Here is a 12,468-nt window from a genome sequence, read left to right on the forward strand (position 1 = left end):
CAGAATAAAAACAAACAGGCAATCGATTTTTTAAGAAAGTACGATTATTAGGTTTCGTTTATATATGTAGTAAGATAAAATAAGCAGACCTCCTTCATATACATTAATAATCTCAATTAATAGCTTTAAACTGTAACTTTCACTAAGGATCGTGCCACTGGTATTTAACCAATCATCCATTAAAACCGCACTATTAAACTAAATAATAACTAATCAAAGACCATTAATCATGATAATGATATGTCATGTAAATAATATGTTGCTGAATAATTGTTATGGCTTAAATACGTCGTATAATTTTACAAACACCGAGAACCTTAATTACCGGCTAATCATATTATATTCTTTTATAAAACTCTTTAACTATCTCAAAAGGATACAAACATATTCTTTACAGTGATCATTTGTTCCAATTCTGAGATCATTGTAATGAAATTTAAAATGTTGAATTGATGCTACAATAATGCTTTAGGAGTTTAAAAACTACTTTGTCGATGAGGCTTTATAATATTGTATATGCTTATAACGTAAAGGAAAAGATTTTATGAAAAAAAAAAACCCGGTCAAATTTTTTTTCATAGGTACGTATAGACTAAAACGTTCTGTTGTCTCTGGGTACAAAATAATAATTTAAAAGTTGAAAATTTTTTTTTAGTCTGAAATAATATTTAGTCTGAATGAAAACTAAATTTAAAATAATACAAACAATACTGAAAATTAATACAATCAATATCTGTAGAGCAGAAAAATTTTGATTGCAATATAAAATCATTTATATCTAAGAAATTATTAGTGTGACATTTAGATTACCTCCTGGAGGAGAACAAAAAATATAAATAAAAGCCAAGAAACAAAATTAATTGTCACGTAACGGAAAAGATATTGTATATTTCCCCGCTTACCTCTGTCCGTATAAAGAGAATTTAACTAAAATGGATATAATCAGTCAGGATTATATGTGTATGTACAAGTTTGACTGTTATGAAAGAATTATATATTTATATCACTTATTCTTATGATTATGATATTTTATTTGAATAGAAGTATTGAAGGCTTACAATTAGTAGATACATTGATTTATGCTAATATTAAATAACAAACAACATAATGCAATACCATTCTCAAATATAACATTACGTGACAATCCTTGTAAATGAGTTATCATTTTCCGAGACATACTTCGCAAACTCGGTTCAGAAGTTGGAACGTCAAACCAACATATATGTACATACAAACATGTAATATAGAGTGTATTTCATTATGAAGAAAAATATTCTTTCAACAAAAACAAAACTAGACCAAATCTAGGTTTAATTTAATAAAAGCAAGACTTTCTGTACATTTTTACCACTGTTTATGAAAGTTTAAAAATCAATGTTTATAATTCGAAGTCATTTTGTCACAATTTTCACTTCACTTCACTGTTTTCTTTCCTTATGTAATGAAAGTGAAAATGCTTAAATTTCTATACTTTCAATTCAATTTGAGTTTTTAGAATGAAGTTTAATATTTTATAAAAAGAGAACTAATATATAATAAGAAATCAATATTAATAAATGCATTAGCATTTGTTCTTTTAATAATTTGAGAGATTTTTAAATCATTCATCTTCGCTAAAATATTATGAGATTGGCTGTTTATATCTTTATATATAAAAATGTTTGTAAGTATTATATTAGTCTGCTTATACCGTAAATGTTTCTATCCTATAAAATGCTCGACACATAAGTCCAATGATGACCAATGTATGATGACTAATTTCTTTACTGACATATGTATACATCAGTATCATCAGATTATCTACGAAACTGATCCTCCTTACAGTATAATATATGGTAACATCACCACACCTAACAATGTCTGTAATCAATAAATAGAAGAGAAAAACCGAATTACATCTAATTATTCAGTGCCCAAATGTAAAATATATGTATGTATATGTAATTTTAATAATTAAAAAGATAATAATATTTATTATAATTACAAAACATTGATAAACTCGTCTTTCACTGTGGTATTAACATATCTATTTGCTTAGTAATCATCACACATTTTTACGGAGTAAATAAAAAGAAAAATACTAACATTTACATACAGAAGTCAGTAGATATGCCTACTACAATTTTACATCGACACTCCAAACGAAGCGTTTCCCGTTTCTTATTGAATTAAAAACTGTTCACGTTCCGTACATAGTGTGAGCAAACAAACTTATTCGTCACCAAATGATAACCTGAGAAGAATATTATTGGAGACTATAAATAGATTCAGTTGTACTTTTTTAAACATATGTACATATAATATAAATACATGCGTATCCCCATATATACTTATATATCCAGTAATTGCATTGTCTGAAAACTCAAATATATACTAAACCTTGACTTGTTCCTGTTTTAGACATTCATATTTCCAATGGCAAAACCTGATATTTCATTGCTTGAATAGTGAATTAAAGTCGGTATATTTTAGTTTAAGAATATTTTTGTTTATAGTAAGCTACCTTGAACTCAAACGAGATTTTATCTGTTCTTATACAAGTCGGCATACGTAAGTCAAACAAAAGAAAATACAGTAGAAAAAGAAAAGAGATAAGCTAGAACTGACAACACTGGGCAAATATTTTTATTAGAAAGAGAAAGAGAAAGAGAATACTTTAAACAGTTTAGCATAGTTTTGATTGGAATAGATAAAACACTTGATAAACACGTATAACTTACCCATCTTAGTGATCCGTAGCAACGAAATAGCCTCATTTTTGTCAACTCGAATAACGGTGTCAGTATCTGTTCAATATGTATCCTTAGGTCCTTAAAAATATGGAGTGGCCAACCCGTTAAAAATAACTGAAGAAAAATCTAGATAATAACTTTAAACTATATTTCCTTAGATTTTAGGGCGTCTAATTTGACACTAGTTCCATCACCCCAACATCAATGGAGATCAGATTGTCATTGACGCCTTAAATAAAAGGTATTATATTTTCCATACTTGAGTAATTGTAAATTTGTATATCATTCGCAGTGGTATAATATAGAGTGAAAATATACGGAGTAAGTGAGCTTAACAAAAGAGCGAAGAATTTTTTCCTTGGGACATTTTCAACAGGACGTCACACCCGGACGACATAGATTTATCTGTCCAAATGCACTGCGAAATTTGGGGAGATAGCTTCCTTACCATTAGGTCATTGATGGAGATGTGTTAATAGAAACAAAGAGAAGCAGATGTTATAGTCAACGGTGTCAAACACACTGCTTTATTGTTTATTGTTTGTTGTCAGAGGTGTCATCAGTAGCCTTGACAACTGCTATGGATTTTCTATAACTAAAGGGAAACCAAAATTTTAAGGGACTCATAAAGAAATTATCATTACCTAACTTAATACAAGTTCAACAGTTTATTAACTTTTGTAACAAAGGATAGTACTGTGATTTGAGGCATTTTCTTTATAATAACAAGTGGTTGGCTATCATCCCACCTGATGGTAGGCAGAGATTATATTGTTGTAAAATTCTTCCATCTAAAAGACCAGCCAAACAGAGATTATAGAGACAATCCCTTGAGTTATTTTTTTAAACCAATGGTTATGGCTTACGAAGTTGTTGTATTAATAACGGATGAACTCTGCACATGGACCCAGAAATATTAAGAAATTCCAGCATGGACGGTTTGATAGTCTACCACTTTGACTTTCAGATAATGGCCACGAAAAAGCAAAAGTCATGTCACTGATTATAGTTGTGTAATTATATATTTATTTAATTTTTTTTTTTTTAGAAGTTAGATTTATATCTTTTTTTTTTTTTTGCAAAATACCTCACAAGTTTTAATTATTCGCGGTTATGCAAAAACTACCACGGGTACTTGTTAAATACAAACAACTAGCGCCTGACACGTGTGAATGGCAAAGCATACTAGCCGAAAAAAAAATATTATCATTTTATAAATTTACTTTCTGCAAAAAAATCCCTCAGTATTATTCAACTCGTTGCCATTCAATCTGCACTTAGCAACTGTTAAACAATAGTTTTAAAATTGGTAATACTGAAAATTATCTTAAAGAATGTTGACGTTTTATTATTACTTCGTCTATTTATATTTTTTATCGATTATAACCTTTGCTTCGATAAAATATTTGACCGTCGGCAACCATGAATAAACTTTTAATGATTTAGTTGCGATAATTATAATTTAGTTAAATTGTTTTAAAAAGAGCATTCTTTTTTTATTGAGAAAATTTTAAACCAAATCGAACATGAGGCACGCTTTTTTTAAGTTTATTACTGGTTATAGAAAATAATTTCCTTATATATTTATTTTATATTATACTCTTGTATGTGCCTGTATAAAATTTTAAATAAATAGACGTGTAGACGTTTTTGAAGATATATACATGTTTATAACAAATATATACCATAATTCTGTTCTATTAAATGCCAGCTAAATTTATCTGATGTATCTTTATTTATAAAATCAATATATATACTAATATGGTTCAGCATTTTGTATGTTATATTCCAGTATAGTGTTTCACGAATCTCAGAAGTTTATTTTATTAATCTATGACGATTTTCAAGCTAAACTTGAAAAAAAAATGGTTGTTTTTTTAAATAAAAATCGTTGTGACGATTAAAAAGAACTAATCATTTGTTTAGTTTGGTATAAAAATCATAATGTTATTAAAAAAGAGCTCTCGTTTTATTTCTTCCATTATTGACAAAATGAATTGTACACTATACTGTGACAAAATAAACGAGGCTTGGCCTCTTTCAAGCTAATTTAAAAAGGTGGTTGTTTATTCTTGAAATGTTTTAAAATCATGTTGAAAACAAAACATTTTGTTTGATAGCGCAAGCTTCTGCAGGCTTTGCGTATCAATTTTATCGTAATTGGTTTCACACTGTAGGAAAAAAATTACCAAAGAAAAATCTATACACAGTGTATATTTCAGGTTGTTTATTCAACAGCAAATATTTTTCATGAGGCTTTACAAAAGGATCTTTCTGAATACAAAAACGTAATTTAAATATGAGTGAAGGCAATACAACGCAACAACAAAAAAAATTGTAGGTTGAACTAAATAGGCTTACATATAAAGAATAAATATTTTGTTATTAAATTAAAATTAAGTAAAAGATTGTCGAGTATTTTTAGAAAACACTACACGAATTGCATTTACAGCAGTACTTTGAGGCAATTAATTTTAATATTGCTGTAATTATATAGTCCTTGGCCACAGCAATAAAACAATATGTTGTTTATTTTATTTGATCAGAAAATATCTTCATATTAATTTATAATAATAAAGTATCATTCCATTCAATTGATGTTCCTAGCGGCCGATGACGGTATGTGATGATTTTCTATCATCTATGGGCATTGGTGTGGAATAACGCCTCCTACCTAGTAATTTCAAAAACTATGTTTATGTAAAAGACATTAGAAACTATTTAATTAATTTTATGAAACATTATTACTATTTCCAAACTCATAGAACAAACGTAAGTGTAAAAAATCAAATTATTTTACTGTAATATAATACTTGAGCATTATGGAGACCTATTGGGTTGCACAGCTTACATAATAAAAAGGAAGTAATGTTATACGATGTATAATTTTCATAGGTGGAGGGACATATATTTTCAAAAATGTTAAAAAAAAACTGTAACATGGACATGCTCGAGCTCGTCAGATAATAAAAGCATCCATGTCCTAAGTATTTTAAATAATTTACGTGTATATAATCTGATCGTTTGCATGGTGCGGGTGGTTGTACATAAGGGTTGAAAATGAAAAATTAATTAGCTATTAAAATGTTTAATGGAATCTTACGCGAACCTCAAAAAAGTCCTGCTTCAATAATCTGACGATTTGGGAGTGACGCAAGCTATAAGCCTTCATTAGAATTTGCAAACAAACAATTGCCATTTTCAAATACTCAAGTACCTCGGATTATATATCGTTCATCTTTGAGTCCTAGACGAACTGAAGATTAATTATCTGAAAATATTCGCCTAATCTGACAGTTTAAAAAAAATATAGAGCATTTGATTTGGAGCTATTTCCAGTAACTTCCGATACATTGGTAGGGGGGACTGGTAGGGGGTATTTCCTACAAAATCAAAAAATTGCCATACTCGAGAATGTTGAGATGATAAATTTTGTTTTACTCATCTGATTCTCTATCCTGGACTAGCGACGATATATATGAAGCTCATATTTGGTGAATGTACTTAAGTATATTGGTGAAAGCGGGTGCAAGGTGTTCCCCTATATATAAATCTGCTATGCTTTAGAAAATCCCGAAATTCTCTCTTGGGCTACTCTAGTATAAAGAGCGAAATATTTCCCTCAATTATTATAACTAAATCTTTTAAAACGAAATAGAATATTGGACTTATTGTGGAATAGTTTAAATAATGTTGCTCTAAATGTTTGGGTCAAATAAAAATTTTATCATAATTATAACATTAAATATTACTGTTATTGTTAATGATAGCAAATAGCAAGATATGGCTACATAAACAGCATTTCTGTTGACACTCTTAACAAACTCGATATCTAATAGTCAAAACGTTAAATTATAATATGGAAACCGATCTCAAATCATACTACAAAACATATTTTTCAGGTAATCCAAACAATTAGGGAAAATTTTTTTCAACTCACCAAATACCATCTTCACCGATATTACATAAAAGTAATTAATTAATTACAAAAATTTATAATGATTGAAAGCAATATCGCAAAGTTAAAAATATATATATGATAAGGAATCTAAGACTCTGATTGCAAATATCAGTAAGCTTGAAAATCTTATCAGTTTTGTCGCTATGCTCTTGTCGAGGTCAGTGACTCAACGTTTTTTAATGTTGTTCTAATTTCATTCAATTGTTGTTGTATAAAACTGGGTGTTTTGTTAGAAAGACATTATCTTAATTATGAGTTAATATACCGTTATTACTACAGATATTTATTAAATTTGAAATCACTTCCAGAGAATTGACTACGTTGGATATTACAATATTTATTTACCATTAAGCAATGTTTATGTAAATACTTGAAATAAAGTTCGAATACAAAAAATGGTATGAAAAATTCAAGAACAGCTTACTCTACTCTACTCGCTTGCAACTAAAAGTAACACGGTAGAAGGAAAATATACTTATTGTTATAAAATCCCCAAAGTTTTAATTAAAGAAATCTCACTGACATAGACTTACCAAAGATATTAAATTCAATTACACAAATGCCACTGGTCCAAATGGCGTTTCAGTAAAAATGAGAAATCTTAATCCTTGTTTTAATCCTGATTAATATTATTACTTGGTAGCCATATCTTATATAGTCAATAACACTTTCAAAAGCAAATAATATTTGTATTGAAAAAAAAGATCTCATAAAATCGGTATCAAAAAATTCAAGAACAGATAGTATCTAAGTCGTGAGACCTATTGGTATAACACCAATTTTTTCCAAAAAGATCATCAGAACCAGGGTTGAAGAAATTAGGACTAAGCGTGCGTCGAAGGCAACAGTGTGTAAACGAACAATATACAAACAAATCCAATACATCCGGGTTAACAAACCACGGATCGTCGTTCGCGAAGGTAGGTGTATACGTCTTTTTTTATGCTAAAGGCGGCAAACGCACAGACGGCCTACCTGATGGAAGGCAGTTGCAATAGCCTGTGGACACCTGCAACATAGTGTTGCTGATACGATGCCACCCTTGAAGTGAAGGGAAGGATGGAACGATACTAATGGTCCAATAATTATCTTATCAAAAAACATGGCGCTTGGCCTGAACTGTCGAGTCGAGTTTTGAGTGTCGCTGGTACAGGGAATGGAAGGGCCCATGTTCCGAGTCATAGTTGCAGGGTCTCCTTGGACCCCATGCCGGACCAGGATCTCCCTGGACCCTTCTCACTCATCGGATAGCCATAAAAACCTACTTCCCGCAGATCTTCAGTGAGAGAGTTGTACTTCCCCGGTCAAGCAGCTGATGTTCGAGCTGTAGTTATTTAAAACACACACAGTTAGGCTCTACCACCTAAAAACAAAATCAAATAATTCTAATCGCAACACATTTTGTGAAAATTACACAACTAAAAGTTTTTAACAATCTTTTATTTAATAATACATTTGTTTATAATGTTGGTCGTAGAGCGCCTAGCAGACTTCTTGCGGCTTATAGATTATTATTTTTGCAGCTCATAACTCCATATTCACAGAATCAGTACAAGTTTCTAATAGTTATAATGTAATTTTATAAAATATGTTTAAGATAACGCTTTCACAAAGAATCAAATAATAGGCTGAGAAAACCTCTAAAACAAATTTTTAAAAACAATCAATATACCTATCACTTTAAGATTTATTTTTTATTCCTTGCTTGTTCAAGTCGATTGTTTTGAAACGACTTTTAAAAAAGAACGCGATTACTCAATTTGACGGTACATTTTTAGTCTCCACGGACATCGTCCTTTATCAACTGTCTTTTATGTTTCTTTTTGTTGAAAACGAGGCGTCCGCAGGGTAATACCACGTTAAGAATTCTAGGATCTGCTAATACACAACTAAAAATTTTAGGTTATTTAGAAATCGTATTGTTGTAACCGTTCGCGACTGTGCTACCCTCTCGGTTCAAGTTCTTTGCATTTTAAACTATCTCCACACCAAATAAATAAAGTAGTTTTTAAATAAAGTACAATAGTTATAATGTTATTTTTTTAATTAATCCAATTTTATTAGTATTTTCATCTAACCTATAAAGAGAGATATTTTTGATTTTGATTTTGAACTTTACAATAAATGTATAAAGACGAATAATTGGTTTGAAATATTTATATTCTTCCTTCTACAATACAGATAAGAACTTTATTAAAATTAAAAAAATAGATACAAAAAAGTTACAAACGTTTACCAATTTAAAGATTATTATCTGTCCGATTTTTACCAAGATAGGTTCTTTAAAAAAACACAGTCCAAAAGGCTTGCCGGGTGACGGCCGCAGAGCGGCTGATGGGGCCCACCTGGCCATCTGGTGGGTCAATACTTGTCGGGGGGGTGGCGACGAATGCTTTGGCGATACCCGCCCCTTTGACATACGGGTACATGAGGAACACGGGTTGGTTTTTAGTCAGTAAGAGTCTGACAGTCCCCTTCGCCCTTCCCCGAGGGCGGCGGGGCTCCATGAGGATTTTCCAACCCAAAACCAAAAAAAAAAAAAAAAAAGGCTTACCAAACAAAGGCATTTTCAACCATACCACCATACCATGCAAATAGAAAAAAAAATGAGATAAACTGGAGCTTTACAAAAAAAAAATTAAGTTACATAAGCAACCGTTGACCAATCTGTCCTGAATGTAACTCTTAATCTAATAATTTTTAAAGTAAATGGATAAAATATTATTAGTTAAATTACAAAGACATCTTAAAGGTCATATTTTACTGATCGCATATAAGAAACACGTAAAATGTAAAAAAAAAGCTATTTCCTTCTTATATTACGATTAAATATTGTCATCAGGTGTTTGAACAGCATTAACGGCTATACTATGTATAAATCAGTCCAACGCTTCGTTGGGTAGAGGCGTGATAATACGATCGTTTCTAAATGTGATCACAAGCACATTAAGTAATGTTTAAACTATTGTTAACTCTTCAAGTGATATATTATTAGTTGAACGCCATAATTGTATCGTGAGTGACGTTTGTTCATTTAATATTATACAAGCAATTATCCGGTAAGCATATTCATTATATCTGTTATTCATGTACATTGCAGTACATCCATAGATACTAATATTGGATAAAATAAAAAAGTCACTGCTTAAGTTTACTTCAGAATAAATAACTTTAAATCATTAAAAAATATTAAATTTACTAAAACTATGAACATTTTCAATATGTGATAATAATATTATGTTTACAGATCCTATAATAATGACGAACTGTAAAGATATATTATGTGACTGTCTCAAAAGGGTTGCAAAGGAACAAAACTATGAAAACTGTTCAATAATCACAAAAGCTATTTCCAGCGGAGGAGCAAACTACACCAGCGCTCTGTATCTTGCTACTATTCAAGCTCCAGGGAAAGACGACCTTAAGTTGTTCGCAAAAGTTGCTGCGGTCGGTGAGAAAATAAGAGCAATAGAACCTCACAAGATCTACGAAACGGAGAGCCTTTTTTACAATTACTTACTCAAGAAATATAAAGAATTGGAGGAGAGAAACAATATTCCCGCTGAATATAGATTTGTGACCCCAAAATACTATGGTGGATCTGACGAATATTTAAAAGAAACCTTTATTTTTGAAGATCTTACAGCTAGGGGCTTTACAACACATGATAGATTCAAATCGATAGATTGGGAATACGCTTCCAAAGCTATAGAAAATCTAGCAAGATTCCACGCACTTTCGATTGCTTTCTCCGTAGAGGATCCAGAAGAATTTGAAGGCATTAATATTTTAAAAGATCACAGCGACATTCAAAAGGTGATATATTTTTTAAAAAATATAATAAAAAATGCAATTAAAGTAACGAAGGAAGAAAATCGCGATCGATTTGCAAATTTCCTGAATGCTTTCTTGGAAAATAATGACTTTCACACATTTGGCCGCTCTCATCGAAGACCTGTGATTAACCATGGCGACTACAGGGCGAGCAACTTGATGCACCGAACTAAAGTAAGTCTAAACTTTATCGAATCCTACTTGTAATATACCAACAAGTTCACCGTAAATCGTTTTTTTTTTCGATCAAATAATAAGAACTCTTAATCTATTCTGGGCAATTATTGTCCCAAATTTAATACGGATATCAAACGCACTACCATTGACTTCTCTTTTGTCTCCTATAAATATAAAAGAAGTTTGTCGTAGATTTCACAATAATTTATTTGTTCTATTTTGTTTATAATTCATACATTGGATTGACATTTCTTTCAATATTGGTTATTCATTCATCTTTTCCCGACTTTTGCTTTATTGATCTTAAACTTGCAGTCATAGTTTGAACATTTAAAATCAAAATTTTATAGTTATATATTACTTTATATTTAAAGACACATCAATATCTAACTATATAGGGTGCATTTCACAGCCTTCAGAGGTTCCAGGTGAACTACGAAACCTCTTCATATATTTATTAGAAATTAGAATTACATTTTAAAACTAACAACCTATACCTAAGACTACATGACCGCCTCATGTTAGGATAGTAATTCCATTGTATTGCTGGTGCTAACGTCACCTCCAATATGATATTTAATATATACAAATATGTTCGTTTAAATTTAAATATGTTGCGCATATGGAACAATCTATTAAATAAAGAGCACTATTTTGACATAATAATACTTTATTTATTTATGATAAAGCGATAACAATTATATATTGTGCAAACATAATCCATTCGTTCTCTGTATCAAATAATAAATGTATTTAAACTTGACTTATTGCTAATCAAACAAGAAAATATAATTTTAAACCTAGCCATTATGAAAAGATTGAAATGATCAAACCTTATCTTATCTCACGTATGTATTTAACTTTATTATCAATAACAATTATTTTCACTTTAAGAACGGGGTATTAGAACTGATCTCAGTGGATTACCAGATGCTACAAATAGGAAACCCAATCGTCGACATCTTGTTCTTCATCTTGAATGGTTCAGACAAGAAATTCCGGGACCAGTACTTTGATAAGACCTTCGACTATTACTACGATGAATTATGTAAGGCTCTCAAGAGATTTGGTCTTGACCCGGAGGGATTGTACTCGAGGGAAGACTTCGACATTGAAGTTAAAAAGGTAGCAACTGTACAGTTAAGAGACATATCATTAATAAAACATCAAAAATAAAATTAGATATTGACAATTTTATGATATATTCATACTATTGTAATGTGTTTCATAACGTACAAACTTGGTTAGAAGGACACATAACAGATCTTTTATTTACCAGGTACTTCCATTGGGTCTGGTTCAGGCTACCTTCTGTTTACTGATAGTGACAGTGGAGACGGATGAAGCTCCGCAGATGAACCAGGACATCGCCATCGAAGACTTCGTTGTAAACCCAAACACTCTGTACACGGAAAGACTTAATGATATCGTTGACGATTATATTAAGATGGGAATTATCTGAGAATGATTTCAAACGAAAATCAAAGAAATAAAATAATTGATATTTTGAATGACTATAATCAATGATACATATGTTGTTATATTTATATAGATTTTAACATTTCAATACTAATTGTAGCTTGTAATAAAAACTCATTTTTTATTGAGCCAACCTGTAGAATAAAATTTGGTTAAAAAAGGGAAAAAGAGAAAAGTAAAAATTTTATGCAATGCAATATTATTTCCGTATGAAAATACAAAAGTTTTTTTTTTTTTAAGTTACTATTTAATTTTCACAAATTATTTTCCTCTGCACATGGAGTG

The 12,468-nt window shown here is 30.5% G+C and overlaps 1 protein-coding gene across 1 annotated transcript; it reads left to right on the forward strand.

The window, feature by feature from the left end:
* The first annotated feature begins 9,596 nt into the window (after nt 1-9,596).
* Nucleotides 9,597-12,215, forward strand: LOC116771940 (uncharacterized). The gene is made up of 4 exons (XM_061528130.1): nt 9,597-9,752; nt 9,941-10,701; nt 11,599-11,829; nt 11,984-12,215. Exons 2-4 carry the CDS (start codon nt 9,952-9,954, stop codon nt 12,164-12,166), a joined length of 1,164 nt encoding a protein of 387 aa, XP_061384114.1. The 5' UTR covers nt 9,597-9,752; nt 9,941-9,951; the 3' UTR covers nt 12,167-12,215.
* Nucleotides 12,216-12,468: the final 253 nt, after the last annotated feature.

This window comes from Danaus plexippus, assembly GCF_018135715.1.
Source record: "Danaus plexippus chromosome 16 unlocalized genomic scaffold, MEX_DaPlex mxdp_23, whole genome shotgun sequence".
NCBI lineage: Eukaryota > Metazoa > Arthropoda > Insecta > Lepidoptera > Nymphalidae > Danaus > Danaus plexippus.

Excerpts from the sequence above, each read along its gene's own strand:
- LOC116771940 (XM_061528130.1), top strand. The coding sequence starts at position 9,952 with ATGACGAACTGTAAAGATATATTATGTGACTGTCTCAAAAGGGTTGCA. Across the intron at positions 10,702-11,598 it reads ACTTGATGCACCGAACTAAA|AACGGGGTATTAGAACTGAT; the intron begins GTAAGTCTAAAC and ends TTTCACTTTAAG. Across the intron at positions 11,830-11,983 it reads TCGACATTGAAGTTAAAAAG|GTACTTCCATTGGGTCTGGT; the intron begins GTAGCAACTGTA and ends TTTATTTACCAG.